Genomic DNA, 17341 nt, shown 5'->3' with positions numbered 1-17341 from the left:
CTGTGCTCCCCGCGTCATGTTAACTTGCCTCTATTGGATGGCAACAAGTAGACGAGCACATGTTGCAACCGTATGTTTCATGCCTTGCAGATGTATGTTGCATATGTTTCACTTGGATGTTGCAAAAGTAGATCCGGTGTCGCATATGTTGCAATGGCTATACACGTATGCTACGAGTGTATGTTTTAAATATTTCAGCTGTTTCAAACGTATGTTGCAAGTGTATATTTCAAATGTTTCAGCTGCTTCAAACGTATGTTGCAAGTGTTTTATCTGGATATTACATATGTTGCAGTGGCTATTGCAAGTGTTTGTTCCAAATGTTTCACCCGTTTCAGACCAATGTTGTAATTGTTCCATCTGAATATTGCAATGGTGTATATGTTTCAGACATATGTTACGAGCGTCTATTCAAAAACATGGAGAGCTCTAAACAAGCGAGCGAGATTATAGTACTTCATCAAGCAAAGCAAATATCAAGATTAGCTAATAACTCTTCGATTACACATAATTAATATTAGTATATAGACTATAGTAATCCATAAATACAAGCTGCATGCATGGAGAAAATTAATAATTACACTAGCTAATAACTGAAGCCATTGAAGGCGCCGTCGAGTCCCATAAACCACTTGTTGCGACGCTTACTGTCCTTCTCCACCACCGAGACGTCGCACAGCACGTTAAGGCGGTCGTTCCGGAGCAGGAACGGCGCCGACCTCCGCAGCTCCTCCGCCGCCACCAGCTAGTGGACGCTCGTCTTCTTCATCTTCATGCGCTCCTCCGCCTCGTCATTCGTCCTCCACGACGACCCGATATCGATGTAGTGAAATCCCTCGAAGCGGCACGGCCCCACGGTGCGGCTGTGCGCCGGGTTGCCGGCGTAGTCGAGGATGCTCACGCGGTACGTGGCCGTGGCCTCCCGATGACCTCTGTCTTCGTACGCGAGCCTGAGGTCGGCGGGTAGGTTGGTTTCGTCGCTGGTTCGTGAAGAAGTACTGCTAGGCTGGTTTGTGTGAGACAAAAATATAGTTCTGACTAAAAATTTACGATCATTTACGACAAGCCACATCCAAACGAATAGGCTGACGGACCCCGGCAGTGCCGGCCCTAAGGGTAGGTCACGAGGTGCGACGGTCGAGGGCCCAAGCGGAGGAGGGGGCCCAAGCCCAGATATACAAACCCTCAGGTCCTATAGTTCATTAGGCATTAGCAAACTAATAAGAAGAGAAACATAGAACTGGCTAGACGGTCCAAAAAGACAACATTGACATTTCTTTCCTAGTTTCCTTTCCTCACGGCCTTCGGGTAGAGAGGGGGCGAGGAGTCACGCTGCACACAACACACTCTGATCGTGAGTTCGGGACGTGCGCCTTACATGCGCGGAGCTGACGAGCCGCGCTGCCGCGAAGAGCTAGACTACCGGAGACACGGACATGGCGCACGAGGATGGCGACCAGGCAGGGCTCCACGACGACGACATCTTGATTCTTTTCTTCTTATGAATTGCGATCACCGATTAGTTGTTTAGGTCTAAGGTATTTTTTCTTTTTATTTTTAATTCAAATTAATTATTTGTATAGTATTCCAGACTTCTAGTACTTTTATCCATATATTCATATTTTTCTTCTAATTTACATGTTAGAATTTTATAATGTTACCTAAGAAATATTTGTCATGGGTGAGAAAAAAAAACGAATATATTATTTTTTTTAATCTACATTATTCCTCAATAATTATCATACATCTACAAATATATTCATTAATCTATATTGTTATTCGATAATTATCAGACATGTTAAATTAAAAAAATGTTATTGAATTTGTTTTCGTTTTGCAAGTAAAATTAGCGTCTATATACTATAAGATTTTATATATGGTCAAGAGGGGTCGTTACGACGAAATTGTCATAGGACCCTTATAATCCTAAGACCGGCACTAGACCCCGGTGGTCGGCGTCGATCCCGTTGGGGTAGAGGAGGAGCTCCCACTTGCGGCCGCCGACCGAGAAGGCGCTGGAGGTGACCGCGCTGCCGGTTTTGATCGCCTGCTGGAGAAGCGAGTAGCCGTCCATCCGGTGCAGGTGGCTGCCGTTCGCCTGCCTTGCGACGGTGACGGAGCCGGAGACGAGACGCCGAGCCAACGACGACATTATTCGTGATCGACGATTGGAGGGAGGGCTGGCGTGTGTGAATTCCTTCTTGGGAACTCTTTGTTGCACGGAACAACTATTGTATGCGTATGTATGTACTAGATATATATGCACCTGAGCTCCGAGGACTCCTTATTGGACAGAGACACGTGGATCCGATCTTCCTATCATGATCAGGCAGGACTCGACGCGTGAGCTCTTAGTAAAATATGATTGGTATCGGACGTGTGAGCAGAAATCAAAATCAAGGTTCGTATCACCAGGTAGACGATGACTTTAAAGTCTTTTTATATGACCATGTTGCGTGCATGCTTTGGTATTCGTATATAGCACCGTCTTTGTGTGCACGGTGCACACGTAGGTACCAAGCAAACGTTGCCAGCTGTAGGTCTTGCTTTACGTCCATCGGATATATACATACTTGTTTTTTCTAGATATAATTTTTTTTAACTATGTATGCATCTAGACATAGTCTTTTTAGAACTGCTCAGGTCCATATTTTTTAGCATAATAGAACGTATAGCTTGCATTATCTATTCCAATATGTTTTGGAATCGGACTTTACGACTAGATGACACGCGCTATTCTAACTTCTATAAGCATGGTTCATGAGTTCGGATCACAGACTAACAATAAATTAATTGTGACTCTTCTCTCTAATTTATCACGAAAACAAAACCATCTTTCACGATAGAGATAATGAAGGGACATACAAACTTGGAAGAGAGTGGAGAGAAATTTTCGCATGACACGACCTGATCCCTCTCGTGCTTCGGCCTGTTCCAGGTCAGGACCTCGTTGGGCCATGCCGATATAGCACGGCAAGTCTTTACTTCGTGCACCTTCTGTCATGTCGTACATAGGACGACCTTTGAAATATCTTTGTTAATTTTCTTTATCTAGTCGTGAAAAAATATTTTCGTATATACTATTTTTTTTTAAAATGATAATTTTCTTAATCATTTAATAATATAATTAGATTTTTTGAGAGAAAATAATAATTAGATGAGAGGGTAGTACAGACAGCTTCAATTGGCGTGGACTCAATCTGAGCGGTAAACGGCAGCCACGGCCCATAAGACGAGGCGATGAAATGTTATAATCTGGTATAAATAAATGTGTATTGTCATTGAGTTTCAGTATAATCGCAGAAGAAGATAAGTTATGATGGAGTTGTGCATGAAAAATATATGTTCAGGTCGAATTTGAATTATAAATTTGATTTTTTTTGCGAAAAATATACTGTAGGGGCGATTCTAGACTACAAACAGGTATTATAAGGACGGCTGGTACTACGGCTGCCCCTATAAATCGATTTTGTAGGGACGACTGATGTTACCAGCCGCTCCTGAAATCGATTTGTAAGGGCGGCTGATAACACTAGCCACATTTACAAATTGATTTGTAGGGGTGATCTGAAAACCGCTCCTACAAATAAATAATTTATAGAGACGGTATGGTAGGGGCGGCTGACCGAGCTGCCTCTACAAACCATCGTCATCTGCCCCTACAAATGCTTATTGTAGTAGTGGTAGTAGATATATATGCACCGGAGTTATAACTTTTTGAATTGAACCTTAGTAATAAGTACGTGTAAGCTCCGAGAACTCCGTATCGGATAGAGACACGTGAATCCGGTGTTCGTATCAGAATCGGGCAGGACTGGACGCGTGAGCTCTTAGTAAAATATGATTGGTATCGGACGTGTGAGTAGAAATCGAGGTTTCGTATCACCAGGTAGGCGAGGACTTTGGAGTCTGTATATGACCATGTTAAGTGCATGCTTTGGTATTCGTATATAGCGCCGTCTTTGTGTGCACGGTGCACACGTAGGTATACCAAGCAAACGTTGCCAGCTGTGAAGGTCTTGCTTTACGTCCATCGGATGTATACATACTTGGTTTTTCTAGATATAATTTTTTTTTAACTATGTATGCATCTAGACATAGAGTCTGTTTAGAACTGCTCAGCTCCATATTTTTTAGCCCAATAGAGCATATAGTTTGCATTATCTATTCCAATATGTTTTGGAATCGGACTTTACGACTAGATGACACGCGCTATTCTAACTTCTATAAGCATGGTTCGTGAGTTTGGATCACGGATGAACAATAAATTAATTGTGACTCTTCTCTCTAATTTATCATGAAAACAAAACCATCTCTTACGATAGAGATAATGAAGGGACATACAAACTTGGAAGAGAGTGGGGAGTCAAAAATTGGAGAGAAATTTTTGCATGACACGACCTGATCCCTCTCGTGCTTCATGCCCGTTCCAGGTCAGGACCTCGTCAGGCCATGCCGATATAGCACGGCAAGTCTTTACTTCGTGCACCTTCTGTCATGTCGTACAAAGGACGACCTTTGAAGTATCTTTGTTAATTTTCTTTATCTAGTCGTGAAAAAATATTTTCGTATATACTATTTTTTTTTAAATTTTTTTGATAATTTTCTTTATCATTTAATAATATAATTAGATTTTTTGAGAGAAAAATAATAATTAGATGAGAGGGTAGTACAGACAGCTTCAATTGGCGTGGACTCAATCTGAACGGTGAACGGCAGCCACGGCCCATAAGACGAGGCGATGATTGGAGCGACAACGGCAACAACAGAGCTAGTGGGCCGAAGCTGGCATGACGTACGGCACGCGGACCCAGCAATCTATAGGCCTGGTCTTAATATATGGGCTGGCCCATCTTTTCCTGTCTTGCTGGAGTCGAAGTCGGCCCACCGACCTATAGTAGGATATCTCCCGGTCATCGATCTTCTTTCTTCGCAAGAAAAAGAAAAACAAATCGTTTGTTTGCCCTTCCGACTACGTCTGCCCTGACTCGGCTTCTTTTTTCCGGCGTCGACGGCGGGGCGAGCGGCGGCGCCCTCTTCACTGTGACCTTCGCCGCGACGAGTCTCCTCCTGGTACACACCCCTCCCTCCCCTACCGCTCCCTTTCCTCCCTGCCTGCTGTGCGAAATCGAGCATCCCGAAACCCTAATCTGAGATCTGACCCAATTTACATGTATGTGCTAAACCCAATGGATTCGATCTTCTTTGCCAAAAACGGAAGAGCTACGCATGTCCTATACTGGATCCGCCGCTTGTGCGTTTGCTCGTGTTGTTACAAACAATACGGCTTGCTTGCAGTTTCAGTGTCATGGTGACCCGTAATGTTTTAACAGATAACCAAGTAGTGCGCCTTGCGCCTGTGGGGAGATTCCAGGATTTGATATGCGAGTAATCGATTACCCAGAGTCCCTTGTATGGGTGCCCCTGTGGGGAAAGGCAAGGGATTTGATATGTCTGTATTCCAGTAGCTAATTCTCCCAAAACCTGTTCCTTTGCTTGTTACCTGTCAGTTTTTTTCTTGATGACTGGCAATAACAATGAAAACCAAGATGCTGTGATTCGTGGTTACTTGATATGTGAAAGTTTTGCCTGTTTGCTTTGGTGTGGGTAGAATTTTCATCATTCTATTTCTACCTCCAATCTCAAGAGCATGATGTTTTGGACAAATCAAATATAAGGAAAGAAACAAGTGATGTAGTATGTATGAAACAACTTTTTCTTTTCGACAGCAGAGAGTACATACATATGGATTCTTTCTTTATGACTTGGCAATAACAATAAAAACCAAGATGCTGTGGTTCGTGGTTACTTGATCTGTTGAAAGTTTTACCTATTTGCTTTGGTGTGGGTAGAATTTTCGTCATTCTACCTCCAATCTCTAGAGCATGATGACTTGGACAAATCAAATATAGGAAAAAAAAACAAGTGATATAGTATATATGAAACGACTTCTTTTTTTCGACACCAGATAGTACATACATATGGATTCCATAATTATCAGCACTTGTACAAATTTTGTCATTCTACCTCCCGTCTCTAGAGCATGATTATTTGGACAAATCAAATATATGGGGCAAAAAAACAAGTGATATAGTATGTCTGAAACGATTTATTTCTTCTGACAGCGGGTAGTACGTACATATGGATTCCATAATTATCAGCACTTTGTATTGTATTATGTAATAATTTTCTACTACTCATATTGACTGGGCTCTGTTCACCATTTCTAATATATTATTGTGTTCATCTCTCTTGCAGTGGGAAGTCACCATGTCTTCATCGATGCAATCTTCATACCTCCCTGCTACCACTGGGTCCATAGCAAAAGCTCAGGAGGCCAAGGACGCTTCGGAGTCCATCTCAATCCTCTACCATGTGCTTGAGGATCCCTCTTCATCAGCGGATGCACTGAGAGTAAAAGAGCTTGCCATTACGAATCTCACAAACTACCTCACAAAAGAGAACAGAGCTGAGGATCTCAGGAACCTTTTGACCCAGCTCAGGCCCTTTTTTGCATTGATCCCTAAGGCAAAGACCGCGAAGATTGTGCGTGGCATCATTGATGCCGTTGCCAAGATACCTGGAACATCTGAGCTTCAGATCTCACTGTGCAAGGAGATGGTAGAATGGACCCGTGTGGAGAAGCGAACCTTCCTCAGGCAGCGTGTGGAAGCAAGGCTGGCAGCCCTTCTGTTAGAGAATCAGGAGTATACTGAGGCCCTCACACTCCTCTCTGGACTCATCAAGGAAGTCAGGAGGCTGGATGACAAGTTGCTTCTTGTGGACATTGACCTCCTGGAGAGCAAGCTCCATTTTTCTCTGAGAAACCTTCCAAAAGCCAAAGCTTCTCTGACCGCTGCAAGAACTGCAGCCAATGCCATTTACGTGCCACCATCTCAGCAGGGCACTATTGATCTGCAGAGCGGAATCCTTCATGCTGAAGAGAAGGATTACAAGACTGCTTACAGCTACTTCTTCGAAGCATTTGAAGCTTTTAGTTCACTGGAAGATCCCAAGGCCATCTTCAGCTTGAAGTACATGCTTCTGTGCAAGATAATGGTCAACCAAGCTGATGATGTTGCAGGAATCATCTCATCAAAGGCTGGCCTGAAGTATCTGGGTCCTGATGTTGATGCTATGAAATCTGTGGCCGATGCCTATTCCAAAAGGTCTCTGAAGTACTTCGAAAACTGCTCTCCGTGATTACAAAGCTCAGCTGGAAGAAGATCCTATTGTCCACAGGCACCTTTCTTCACTGTATGATACTCTCTTGGAGCAGAACCTCTGCAGGTTGATTGAGCCCTACTCAAGGGTGGAGATTGCCCACATTGCAGAGATGATTGAGCTGCCAATCAACCATGTTGAGAAGAAGCTGTCCCAGATGATCCTTGACAAGAAATTCGCAGGGACACTAGATCAAGGCGCTGGCTGCCTCATCATCTTCGAGGACAGCAAGACTGAGGAGATCTTCCCTGCCACGCTTGAAACGATCACGAATGTCGGGAAGGTTGTGGACAGCCTGTACATGAGATCGGCCAAGATCATGGCCTGAGATGCAGTGGACGGCCTAGGTGTTGTTAACTTCTTTTCACGGTCTACTGTCAGTTCAGTTGACCATACTTTAGCTCTCCAAGTGTCATCTTATTCTGCAATTTTTTTTCTTCTTTTTCTTTTTCGGGTGGCGGACTGTTTGGATTACAATTAGGCATATTGCTCATGGATACTCTTGTTTCTGGATGATGGAAGTACTGTTTAACACTATTTCCTTTTTCCTACTTTATGTTATTTCCACTGGCGTGAAAATCCAGGTTAGCTACCTCTGCACCTGTTGTGAACAGGTGACATGCTAGCCATTTGTTAGATGTCGTATAATCACTGTTTGGGCCTTAAAAAAAGTGTTGCTTAGTTTCTTGGTCTTTTTTCTCGAACTTGGCTATTTGGCCCTAAAACGAATTTTCTTTGGTTTCTTGGCCCTTCCGCTAGTTTGATGGGCTGACGGTGTTAAGTTATACTAATATGGATTATAAACTTTAATAATTGGACTATTTGGATTCCTGTATTATTATTGTAGATTATTCTTAGGTTATGTGAAAATTACTCATAATTACGAAAAAGTAGGTCCAGGTGAATTATTGGATTATTGTAATATGATCTTTTGATTATAATAAACTAATAATCCACCTTATAATCTAGCCACTTTGGATTACAATTAGAGACCTGTTTCTATGATTATAATAATCAGGTCGTATAATCAAATTATGTTCCAAACGAGATTGATTATATTATGAATTATTATAATAAAAACTCCCGATTACCATAATCCCATAATCCAGAAAAGACCTGACTTGGGGGATTATGGTTGCTGGAAGTCCAAATTAGCTCCACCCCCACCTTATCTTTTCTTTTCATGTCATCTTCTAAGCAATAAGGTAACCAACCACAATAATCCAGATCCAAACATTCTTATTGTTATAATCCCACAATCATGATTATAATAATCTCATGCACAATTCATATTATAGTAATTTAGTTGTGATCCAAACAGCTCCTAGATTATTTTTAGCTGATTATTATATATTATAATTATAATAGATCCAAACAGACCTGAAAAGGTGCATTGAAGTATATTTATATATATTTGATTTGAATACGTTTAGGGAAAAAGCTAGGCAGACTCATTATTACTAAAAAAATGCTTGATTTCTATGTGTGGGTAAATTTCATTTTTAAAGGTTGTTTTTTAGGTCTATAAAAGTCATGTGGTCACGTAATTTTTCATGCAAAATACTTATGCGTGCACTTATATTAAGAAACATGTACCATGTGTTTCTAACCATCCCACTACATGTCTCGCCTGTTGCAATATGAAATATTTCCTTTAGTAACTTTCATTGGAACAATTTTTAGAGAAAGGATGGCTCTCGCTCCTCATATAAGGCCTGCTTCTAGCAAATAAATAAAGAGCTTATAATCAACATTGGGACCCTAAACTCTCAAATAAATACTAGACCAGTTGGTCAAGCCTCCGGATTGCGGTTCCCGTGACAAGAGTTCGAATCATCCGTTAGGCAAATTTCTAGTCTGCGATGTGGAAAAAAAAACCTCGCCTGTCCCGCGTTCTCAAAGCATAGGTAAAATAGACCGACCCTCTCACTATGTAACGGGCCCCTGTGTGCGGGCGGGGCACGGGGTTCGGGGTTGTCTCGAGCGGGGTGAGAAGTCCCCAACCTTACGGTAAAATAGTTCAGGGGTGTCTACCCCCGTAGCCCGAGTTTTTTTCAAGTGATAACTACAAGTCTACAACTTTGATATATACTCCCAAGTCCCACCCTCCTGAAATATAGCTCAGTCTAGCTAGCCACTTCGAAAAAGTTAGGAAGAGGGCAATAGACACATGTATCCCTCACTAAGCTTCATAATCTGTTGAAATCCGATTCTATTCCCCATAATTAAAGGGTGGACTCTTAGTTTTCTCATACAAAAATATCACAAGTACTGAATCACGTATTTCTATTTAGTAAACATTATTTTTTTGTTCCTCAAATCTTGTGTATTTGAGGCAAAATTTCAAATGCCAGAATACACTATATTACAAGATAGAGGGAGTACCTATTAATGTTCAAGGTCATTCACAAAAATTCAAAATAAAATAAATTTTAAAATATAATTATTAAAACAAATATTTGGGCATTTTAATGATTTCAAATCAAAAGGTTATCAACTGCAAAGTTTAAAGATTGTGTCAAGACTCGAGAACTACAATATCCGCGTAGATCATGTTAACACTTGAGGTTGTTTTAAAAATTCAAAAGTTTTAATTTAAAAAATATGAGAACTTAAAAAACTAATATTTATGTCTCTAAACTATCTCAAATCAAAAGGTTATCATATAGTTGTATATCTTGTAGAGGTATGTAATTTTTACAAAAAAAATTGTCTCCATCTAACTTCTTATGAAAAGGTTATGAGTTTACTTGTATGACAGCTATAAGCTATTTGCATAGGTGGTTTTTTTTAAACTAGCCTCATTTTCAGAGGCAGTTTCCTTACAGGTCCATGATAGTTATTATTTTTAGAGGTGGTTGCTGCATCCTGGAAATGAAAGGTGGTGTTGAAGCAAGTTTCATCCTACAATTGACTTATGGTGGCTAGAAGCTTATTATGTGTAGTTCTCCTTATCTTCTTTGTAACCTTTTTTGTTTTGTGATTTTTTAAACTCTTGTATTTAATCTTTTTGCAATAAAGCACAGTACGGGCTCACACCCCTCCTGTTTTAATAAGTAAAAAAATGGTGTCTCTGAAGTCCGAAAATTATTTTTGTGTATACAATATCCCATGGGAGTGTAGTAAGGGCCTGTTTGGATCTATTAGGAGTAAAAATTAGCAACTAAAATCAGTACTAGTGGATCTATACAGACCGGCTAATTATTAGCTGGAGAGCTGCTAACTATTAGTTCCATTAGTAGGTTTGGAGTTGCTAATATGTGTTAATAATTTATATACAACTTCAACTCACTATCCAACCACCTATTAGCAGGTGGATCCAAACAACCCTTGCTAAAAAATAGCTAGCTAAACATTAGCAACTATTGGCTATTAGCTAGCAAATTTTTAGTACTAACGGATCCAAATAGGCCCTAAAGCATCTCCTAGAGAGAAGCTATATGTGCTATGTAGTCTATATTTGGGTATTTTCGGAGAAAATAGTCCTCCAACCGCTTTTCTATTCGGTGTTCTAAAATAACAAGTATGCTATCCCGGGATCCTCGCTCACTGAATGTAGAATGCCATTGTGGCTCCTCGCTCGCTGAATATGGCATGCCATCGCGGCTCGCATCGCGGCACCGCCGCAAAGCCCCCTGCCAGCTAAATATAGCATGGAGTTATCAATTTTAGAAAGGCTCTTGGAGTTATCTATTTTTGGAAGAAGTTTTCTATTTTAGAGAATAGCTAAACCATTGATTTAGCCATCCAATTTTACAAACTCTCTTGGAGTTGCTCTAAGATAAGATTAAAAGACACTCTGATACAGATGCTATATATATATATATATGCTGCAGGTAGCTCTGGTCATAAATGGAAGGGCATCAAACTGATTATGTTGGTAGCCGGCGTCTCCGTCACCGGCACAGTGGGGTTCTTGGCCTGCCTCGGTCTATGCCGTCAGTACCACTTGCAACGGCGCAAAGGCAGAACGGCGGCAAAGAAGAATTCCGCCAGAGCACTGACGTATTTCCGAGGTGAAGCTGTGGAAGTCATCGAGCTGGAGCAAGGGACTACGGGAACAAGGAGATTCTCCTACGAAGAGCTCGCCGCCGCCACCAACAACTTCTCCGACGACAGGAAACTAGGAGAAGGTGGCTTTGGATCGGTGTACCGTGGGTTCTTGGAGGACCTGAACCTGGACGTGGCCATCAAACGGGTCTCCAAGACTTCTCCGCAGGGCTGGAACGAGTTCACGTCGGAGGTGAGGATCATCAGCCGTCTCCGGCACCGGAACCTCGTGCTGCTCGTCGGCTGGTGCTACAGCGACGGCGATGGCGACGACCTCCTGCTCGTCTATGAGCTGGTGCGCAACGGCAGCGTGGACGGCCACCTCTACAACCCAAACAAGAAGCTGACGTGGAGGGTGAGGTATCAGATCGTGCTCGGGCTCGGCTCGGCGCTTCTGTACCTGCACCAGGATACGGAGCTGTGCGTCGTGCACCGCGACGTCAAGCTAAGCAACATGATGCTGGGCGCGTCGTTCACCGCCAAGCTCGGCGACTTTGGGCTGGCGAGGGTGATCGAGGACGGCCGGAGGTCACGGACGACGGCGGCGGCGGGCACGACGGGGTACGTGGCCCCGGAGTGCCTGAACACCGGCAGGACGAGCGTGCAGTCGGACGTGTACAGCTTCGGCGTCGTTCTCCTCGAGATCGCCTGCGGCCGGTGCCCCCTGGTGACGCTGCCGAACGGGAGCACGGTCCACTTGGTGCACAGGGTCTGGGACCTCCAGCGAAGCCGGGAGGGTTTTGGAGGCCGCGGACCCACGGTTGGACGGGGAGTACAGTGTCCAGGAGATGGAGCGCGTGCTCGCCGTCGGGCTCTGGTGCGCGCACCCGGACCGGAGCCAGAGGCCGGACATCAGGCACGCCCTCAATGTGCTGCGGTTCGACGCGCCGCTGCCGATCCTCCCGGCCAAGTTTCCGGCCGTCGCAGCACACATTCAGCATGTGGCCAATGCGTTGTTTGATTCTGCAACCAGCAGCTGCGGCGCACCTGTAATCAGTGCGGGCATTGAGCTGGTTTGACGGAACTGAACTCACCTTAGGAGTTGTTGATTGATCAGGAAAAGCAAGGACGTGTGGCATCCGAATATTGCTGGATTGTTTCAGCGTTTTGGGAAGAAGGGACGGGATAAGCAAAGAAGGGTTTTGCCAACCAGTTGTGATTGTCGCAGAAATAGGGTAGGGGACAGGTAGCAACAAAAATCACGAAATATTGGACGAATTTTCCATCGGTAATGTTCCCCGTTCGGACAGGACGAAAGCGCCTCATGCACGCGCCCTTGCGCCTCCCGCCTCCCCACATTGTGCCCCTGCACCTCACGACTCACACTTTCCTAAAAAAAACTCACGCCTCGCACGATCGCAAGGACCCGTCTCGCACCGCGCACCCCTTCGCCTGCCCACCTCGCGTCGTGCACCCCTACACCTCGCGCCTTGCACAAGACCCGCCTTGCGCCTCGTGCCGCGCACCCCGTCCGTGCCTCACGCCGTCCGCGCCTCGCGCCCCCACTCGTGCCGCACATCGCACGTCGCGCGCGCCTCACGCTGCGCTCCCCGCGTCACGTTAACTCACTACTAGAGAACAGACTTTAGAACGATGTCCCAATTTAGCATTAGCCTCGGCATTTTTTGCCCCCGGGACTAGAAGGCCTTTAGTCCCGGTTGGTGTCTCCAACCGAGACTAAAGGTCCCTGCCCAATGGCTAAACCGGGACTAAAAGTACTCAAACCTTTAGTCCTGGTTGGTAATACCAACCCAGACTAAAGGTAGACCCTTTAGTCCCGGTTGGTAAAGGTCCCCGGATGGGTTAGTTCAAAAGAAAAGCATCCCATCCATTGTTAGATGTGTTGTGTAGGTGGGGTGGTAAGCTATGCGCGAGGCAGTGCATGAGGTCTTGGGTTCGAATCTCACAGGGCATAGCGGTGGGAGGCATTATTTTTTTTAAAGCTGGGAGGATCTTTAGTCCCGGTTGTGGCAAACCGGGACTAAAGAACAACACCATTAGCCCCGGATTGCCAGTCCCGGTTGGGAAACCTGGAGTAGAGCTCATTTCTGTAGTAGTGACTTGCCTCTATTGGACGGCAACAAGTAGACGAGCACATGTTGCAACCGTATGTTTCATGCCTTGCAGATGTATGTTGCATATGTTTCAATTGGATATTGCAAAAGTAGATCCGGTGTCGCATATGTTGCAATGGCTATACACGTATGCTACGAGTGTATGTTTCAAATGTTTCAGCTGTTTCAAACGTATGTTGCAAGTGTATGTTTTAAATGTTTCAGCTGCTTCAAACATATATTCCAAGTGTTTTATCTGGATATTACATTTGTTGCAGTGGCTATTGCAAGTGTTTGTTCCAAATGTTTCACCTGTTTCAGACCAATGTTGTAATCGTTTCATCTGAATATTGCAATGTTGTATATGTTTCAGACATATGTTACGAGCGTCTATTCAAAAACATGGAGAGCTCTAAACAAGCGAGCGAGATTATAGTACTTCATCAAGCAAAGCAAATATCAAGATTAGCTAATAACTCTTCGATTACACATAATTAATATTAGTATATAGACTATAGTAATCCATAAATACAAGCTGCATGCATGGAGAAAATTAATAATTACACTAGCTAATAACTGAAGCCATTGAAGGCGCGGTCGAGTCCCATAAACCACTTGTTGCGACGCTTGTCCTTCTCCACCACCGAGACGTCGCACAGCACGTTAAGGCGGTCGTTCCGGAGCAGGAACGGCGCCGACCTCCGCAGCTCCTCCGCCGCCTCCAGCTCGTCGACGCTCGTCTTCTTCATCTTCATGCGCTCCTCCGCCTCGTCCTTCGTCCTCCACGACGACCCGATATCGATGTAGTGAAATCCCTCGAAGCGGCACGGCCCCACGGTTCGGCTGTGCGCCGGGTTGCCGGCGTAGTCGAGGATGCTCACGCGGTACGTGGCCGTGGCCTCCCGATGACCTCTGTCTTCGTACGCGAGCCTGAGATCGGCGGACACGGACCTCCGGTGGTCGGCGTCGATCCCGTTGGGGTAGAGTAGGAGCTCCCACTTGCGACCGCCGACCGAGAAGGCGCTGGAGGTGACCGCGCTGCCGGTTTTGATCGCCTGCTCGAGAAGCGAGTAGCCGTCCATCCGGTGCAGGTGGCTGCCGTTCGCATGCCTTACGACGGTGACGGAGCCGGAGAGGAGACGCCGAGCCAACGACGACATTATTCTTGATCGACGATTGGAGGGAGGGCTGGCGTGTGTGAATTCCTTCTTGGGAACTCTTTGTTGCACGGAACAACTATTGTATACGTATGTATCTACGCTACGTGAAAAACAATCGGTAGCAACGGGGTTTTTTATCTTTAGGGACGGCTGACATTGGAGCCGTCCTTACATTGACGTGCTCGGACTCCAGCACAGCAGCCGCCTCTACAAATGGCACAGTAGGGACGGCTGGTAATACGAGTCGCCCCTACAAATACGTCGATTTGTAGGGGTGGCTGTCCCTACCGTGTCCATTTGTAGGGGCGGCTGAATCACCAGCTGCCCCTATAAATGTCCGCTGTATATATAGCGTCCACCTTCAGGAAAATTCTCTCCCCCTCCTCTCTCTCAGTCTCTCTCCTCTTCGCTCCCTCTCTCCCTCGACGCGGACAGGGCGGCGGCAGCGCCTGGCGCCAGCGGGCGCGGCGGCTGCGGCCGTCTTTCTCCACCTCCTCCTCCCCCCATCACATCATTCTATGTCGGCCGGTCCCTCGCCGCTGGCTCACGCCGCGAGGCGCTGGCGGTGACCGACGGCGCCCCCGGGCTGCAGTGCGGCGTCGGTCATGGGACCCAGCGGTGCCCGACTCCGTCCATGGCGCCGCGCGAGCGGGCCTCGCCGGTGGTCGCCGGTGTGCCTCCCACCCCTTGCTACCTCCTCGGCCCTCACGCCGGTCAGCGTCTGCTTCCGTGCTCCACGAAACCCTAGCCTCTCTTCTCCGCCTTCTCCACGGTCTCGATCTAATCGGCAGCCTTCTCAGTTTGTGATTTTTTTGTTGTTCAATTTTTGTTTTGGCTTTATCGAATTCTTTGCCTTGCCTTTGCTAGGGTTAGGGTTTTAGGCGGTGGCACACAGGGCCCCTCGGCGGTGGCGCACCTGGGCCGCCGGCGCCACTTGCCAGTAGGAGGTGGAGTGTCGCGACGACGCCGAGGAGATGAGCTCATCTGTAGATCGATCGCCTCTTCTCATCCCACTGCTACCAGCTCCAACTCCGGGCACGTCTCTAGCTCTCCTCTTCCTACTCCTCAATCCTGTAACTCCAGGCATGTCTCTAAATTTTTGTTCAGCAATATATATTTGACTGGATACTAATAGAATAATGCAATAATTTTTACATGGTCATTGCTTCTATTTGATTAGCGACTTAATCTAATGAGGATGCATTTACTAAAACCGTGTACAGATTTTTTTGCATGCTTTTAGAGGAGATTCAAATTGCTGAGATAAAGTGCATAATGACGAGTACAGAAACTGATGCTCTTGTTATGGCTTCCATAGATTTTAGGTTTCTTACGTGTACACATTTCCAATGTTTGCCTCTTTGGTACGTAGTTTAATTATAGAATTGGTGCTCTTGCCGTTTCTTGAATATGTTTCATGTTCTTACATGTTCTCTGAATTTTGATTCGACAATATATATTTGACCGTGACTCATGGACACAAGAGAAAGGATAAAAGATATGTCATATTGGGACTGTCAAAGTGTTTAGTGAGTAAACTTTTCTTTCAGCTACAGATTATCAGAGTGGTCTTAACTTCCTATTGTAGATTTTAGCTACATCTTATAAATTTTACAGGTTTATATGAGTAGTTCATCAATCAAACAATGAAAAGAGCATGCCTTTTTTACTGTCAAATATAAAGGTAAAACTGTCATATCATTTCCTTTCTTTCAGCATAGTTTTTTATATTACTTTTACAACGCAGGTAGAAATTTCTGTGCAAAGTTGGTGCGCGCATAGGGATTTACAATACAGGTGGATTTTAGGCCTGTGGTCACATAGCTCCTACTCCTAGTAGAGCTGAATTGTAGGACCAAATGTACACTGCTACTTTCTACCCTCGGTTTTGCAAGGTGACCTCAAATTCCCAATGGACATGGTGATGTTCTCAACGAATGCAGTGAGGAGTTATTATATTCTTAGTGATCATTGGAACTCATGATTTTTTTTATTGCCCTGTCCTGGCCTGGTCATATTTCCTTAGATCTTAATGGCTTCCAACCTTTTGTTGAATCACATTGGTCGTATCTTTTCCTTCGATTTTGATCTGTATTCCTTGCTCCTTACATCTCCACCCAAGAATAATCTTTTTGTGGTTTTCGGACCCCATGGACATACATTTACATTCTTTATTTACATAGTAGTCATGAACAGTCAAATACTAGCTGATGCCATGTCAGCCCATCATATCTACTCAAACCTACTACTGACATATAGCTGTATGATATATCTCTTTTTTCATGAGAATGAAAAACAAACTGAATCTAATATTGCTAATTTAAGGTTTATTTATGTCCTTCAAACATATTCAGGTACCTCCTGAGTGGATTCTGTATTTTATACATATTCTAGCTTCTTCAAAGGAAATGTGTGTTTTCATACTGCTATGGTACCCTTCCTATTATTATGTTATCCAGGGCTTTAGATTTACGACATAGATTATGCAGGGTGATGCAATGAACCTTTTCTCTCTCACTCATGCCAGGAACTTGGTGTCCCTTTTTCTGCCTTTGCCTCTTGAGTCATAGAAGTCAGGATGATGATAAGGATATTGAAAATTGCCTGCTGCAGTCTAGGATGTGTACCAACATGGAAAAAATTAATAGTTAGCCTTCAAATTACTTAGCTAGATCCTGCGCGCATTCATACACATGTAAAAGGAACTTGGTGGCCCCATTTTACAATATGTACAAATGATCCTAACTTATCCAAAAAAATATAAACTACTACACGGTAACATATTCTATTATCAATGTTCATCCATGGATCCTGTTTGATACATGCCACATACATGGCCTCTCTGCCACATGA

General features: G+C 44.5%; 2 protein-coding genes and 2 pseudogenes across 2 annotated transcripts; 2 read left to right on the top strand and 2 right to left on the bottom strand.

Annotated features, from left to right (window-relative positions):
- Window positions 1–745: 745 nt before the first annotated feature.
- LOC136507707 (BTB/POZ and MATH domain-containing protein 6-like) lies at window positions 746–2152 on the bottom strand. Its single transcript, XM_066502349.1, has 2 exons — window positions 1934–2152; window positions 746–1006 (listed from the first exon to the last, which is right to left on the bottom strand). Exons 1-2 carry the CDS (start codon window positions 2150–2152, stop codon window positions 746–748), a joined length of 480 nt encoding a protein of 159 aa, XP_066358446.1.
- A 2672-nt stretch (window positions 2153–4824) lies between these two features.
- Window positions 4825–7785, top strand: LOC136508152 (26S proteasome non-ATPase regulatory subunit 11 homolog; annotated as a pseudogene).
- A 3313-nt stretch (window positions 7786–11098) lies between these two features.
- Window positions 11099–12293, top strand: LOC136507706 (L-type lectin-domain containing receptor kinase IX.1-like; annotated as a pseudogene).
- A 1604-nt stretch (window positions 12294–13897) lies between these two features.
- LOC136507705 (BTB/POZ and MATH domain-containing protein 1-like) lies at window positions 13898–14488 on the bottom strand. Its single transcript, XM_066502348.1, has one exon. It carries the CDS (start codon window positions 14486–14488, stop codon window positions 13898–13900), a length of 591 nt encoding a protein of 196 aa, XP_066358445.1.
- Window positions 14489–17341: the final 2853 nt, after the last annotated feature.

Source organism: Miscanthus floridulus, chromosome 15 (genome assembly GCF_019320115.1).
Source record: "Miscanthus floridulus cultivar M001 chromosome 15, ASM1932011v1, whole genome shotgun sequence".
Classification (NCBI taxonomy): domain Eukaryota; kingdom Viridiplantae; phylum Streptophyta; class Magnoliopsida; order Poales; family Poaceae; genus Miscanthus; species Miscanthus floridulus.
Note: the sequence above shows the minus strand (reverse complement) of the source record. Positions and strands in the feature narration are given on the sequence as shown.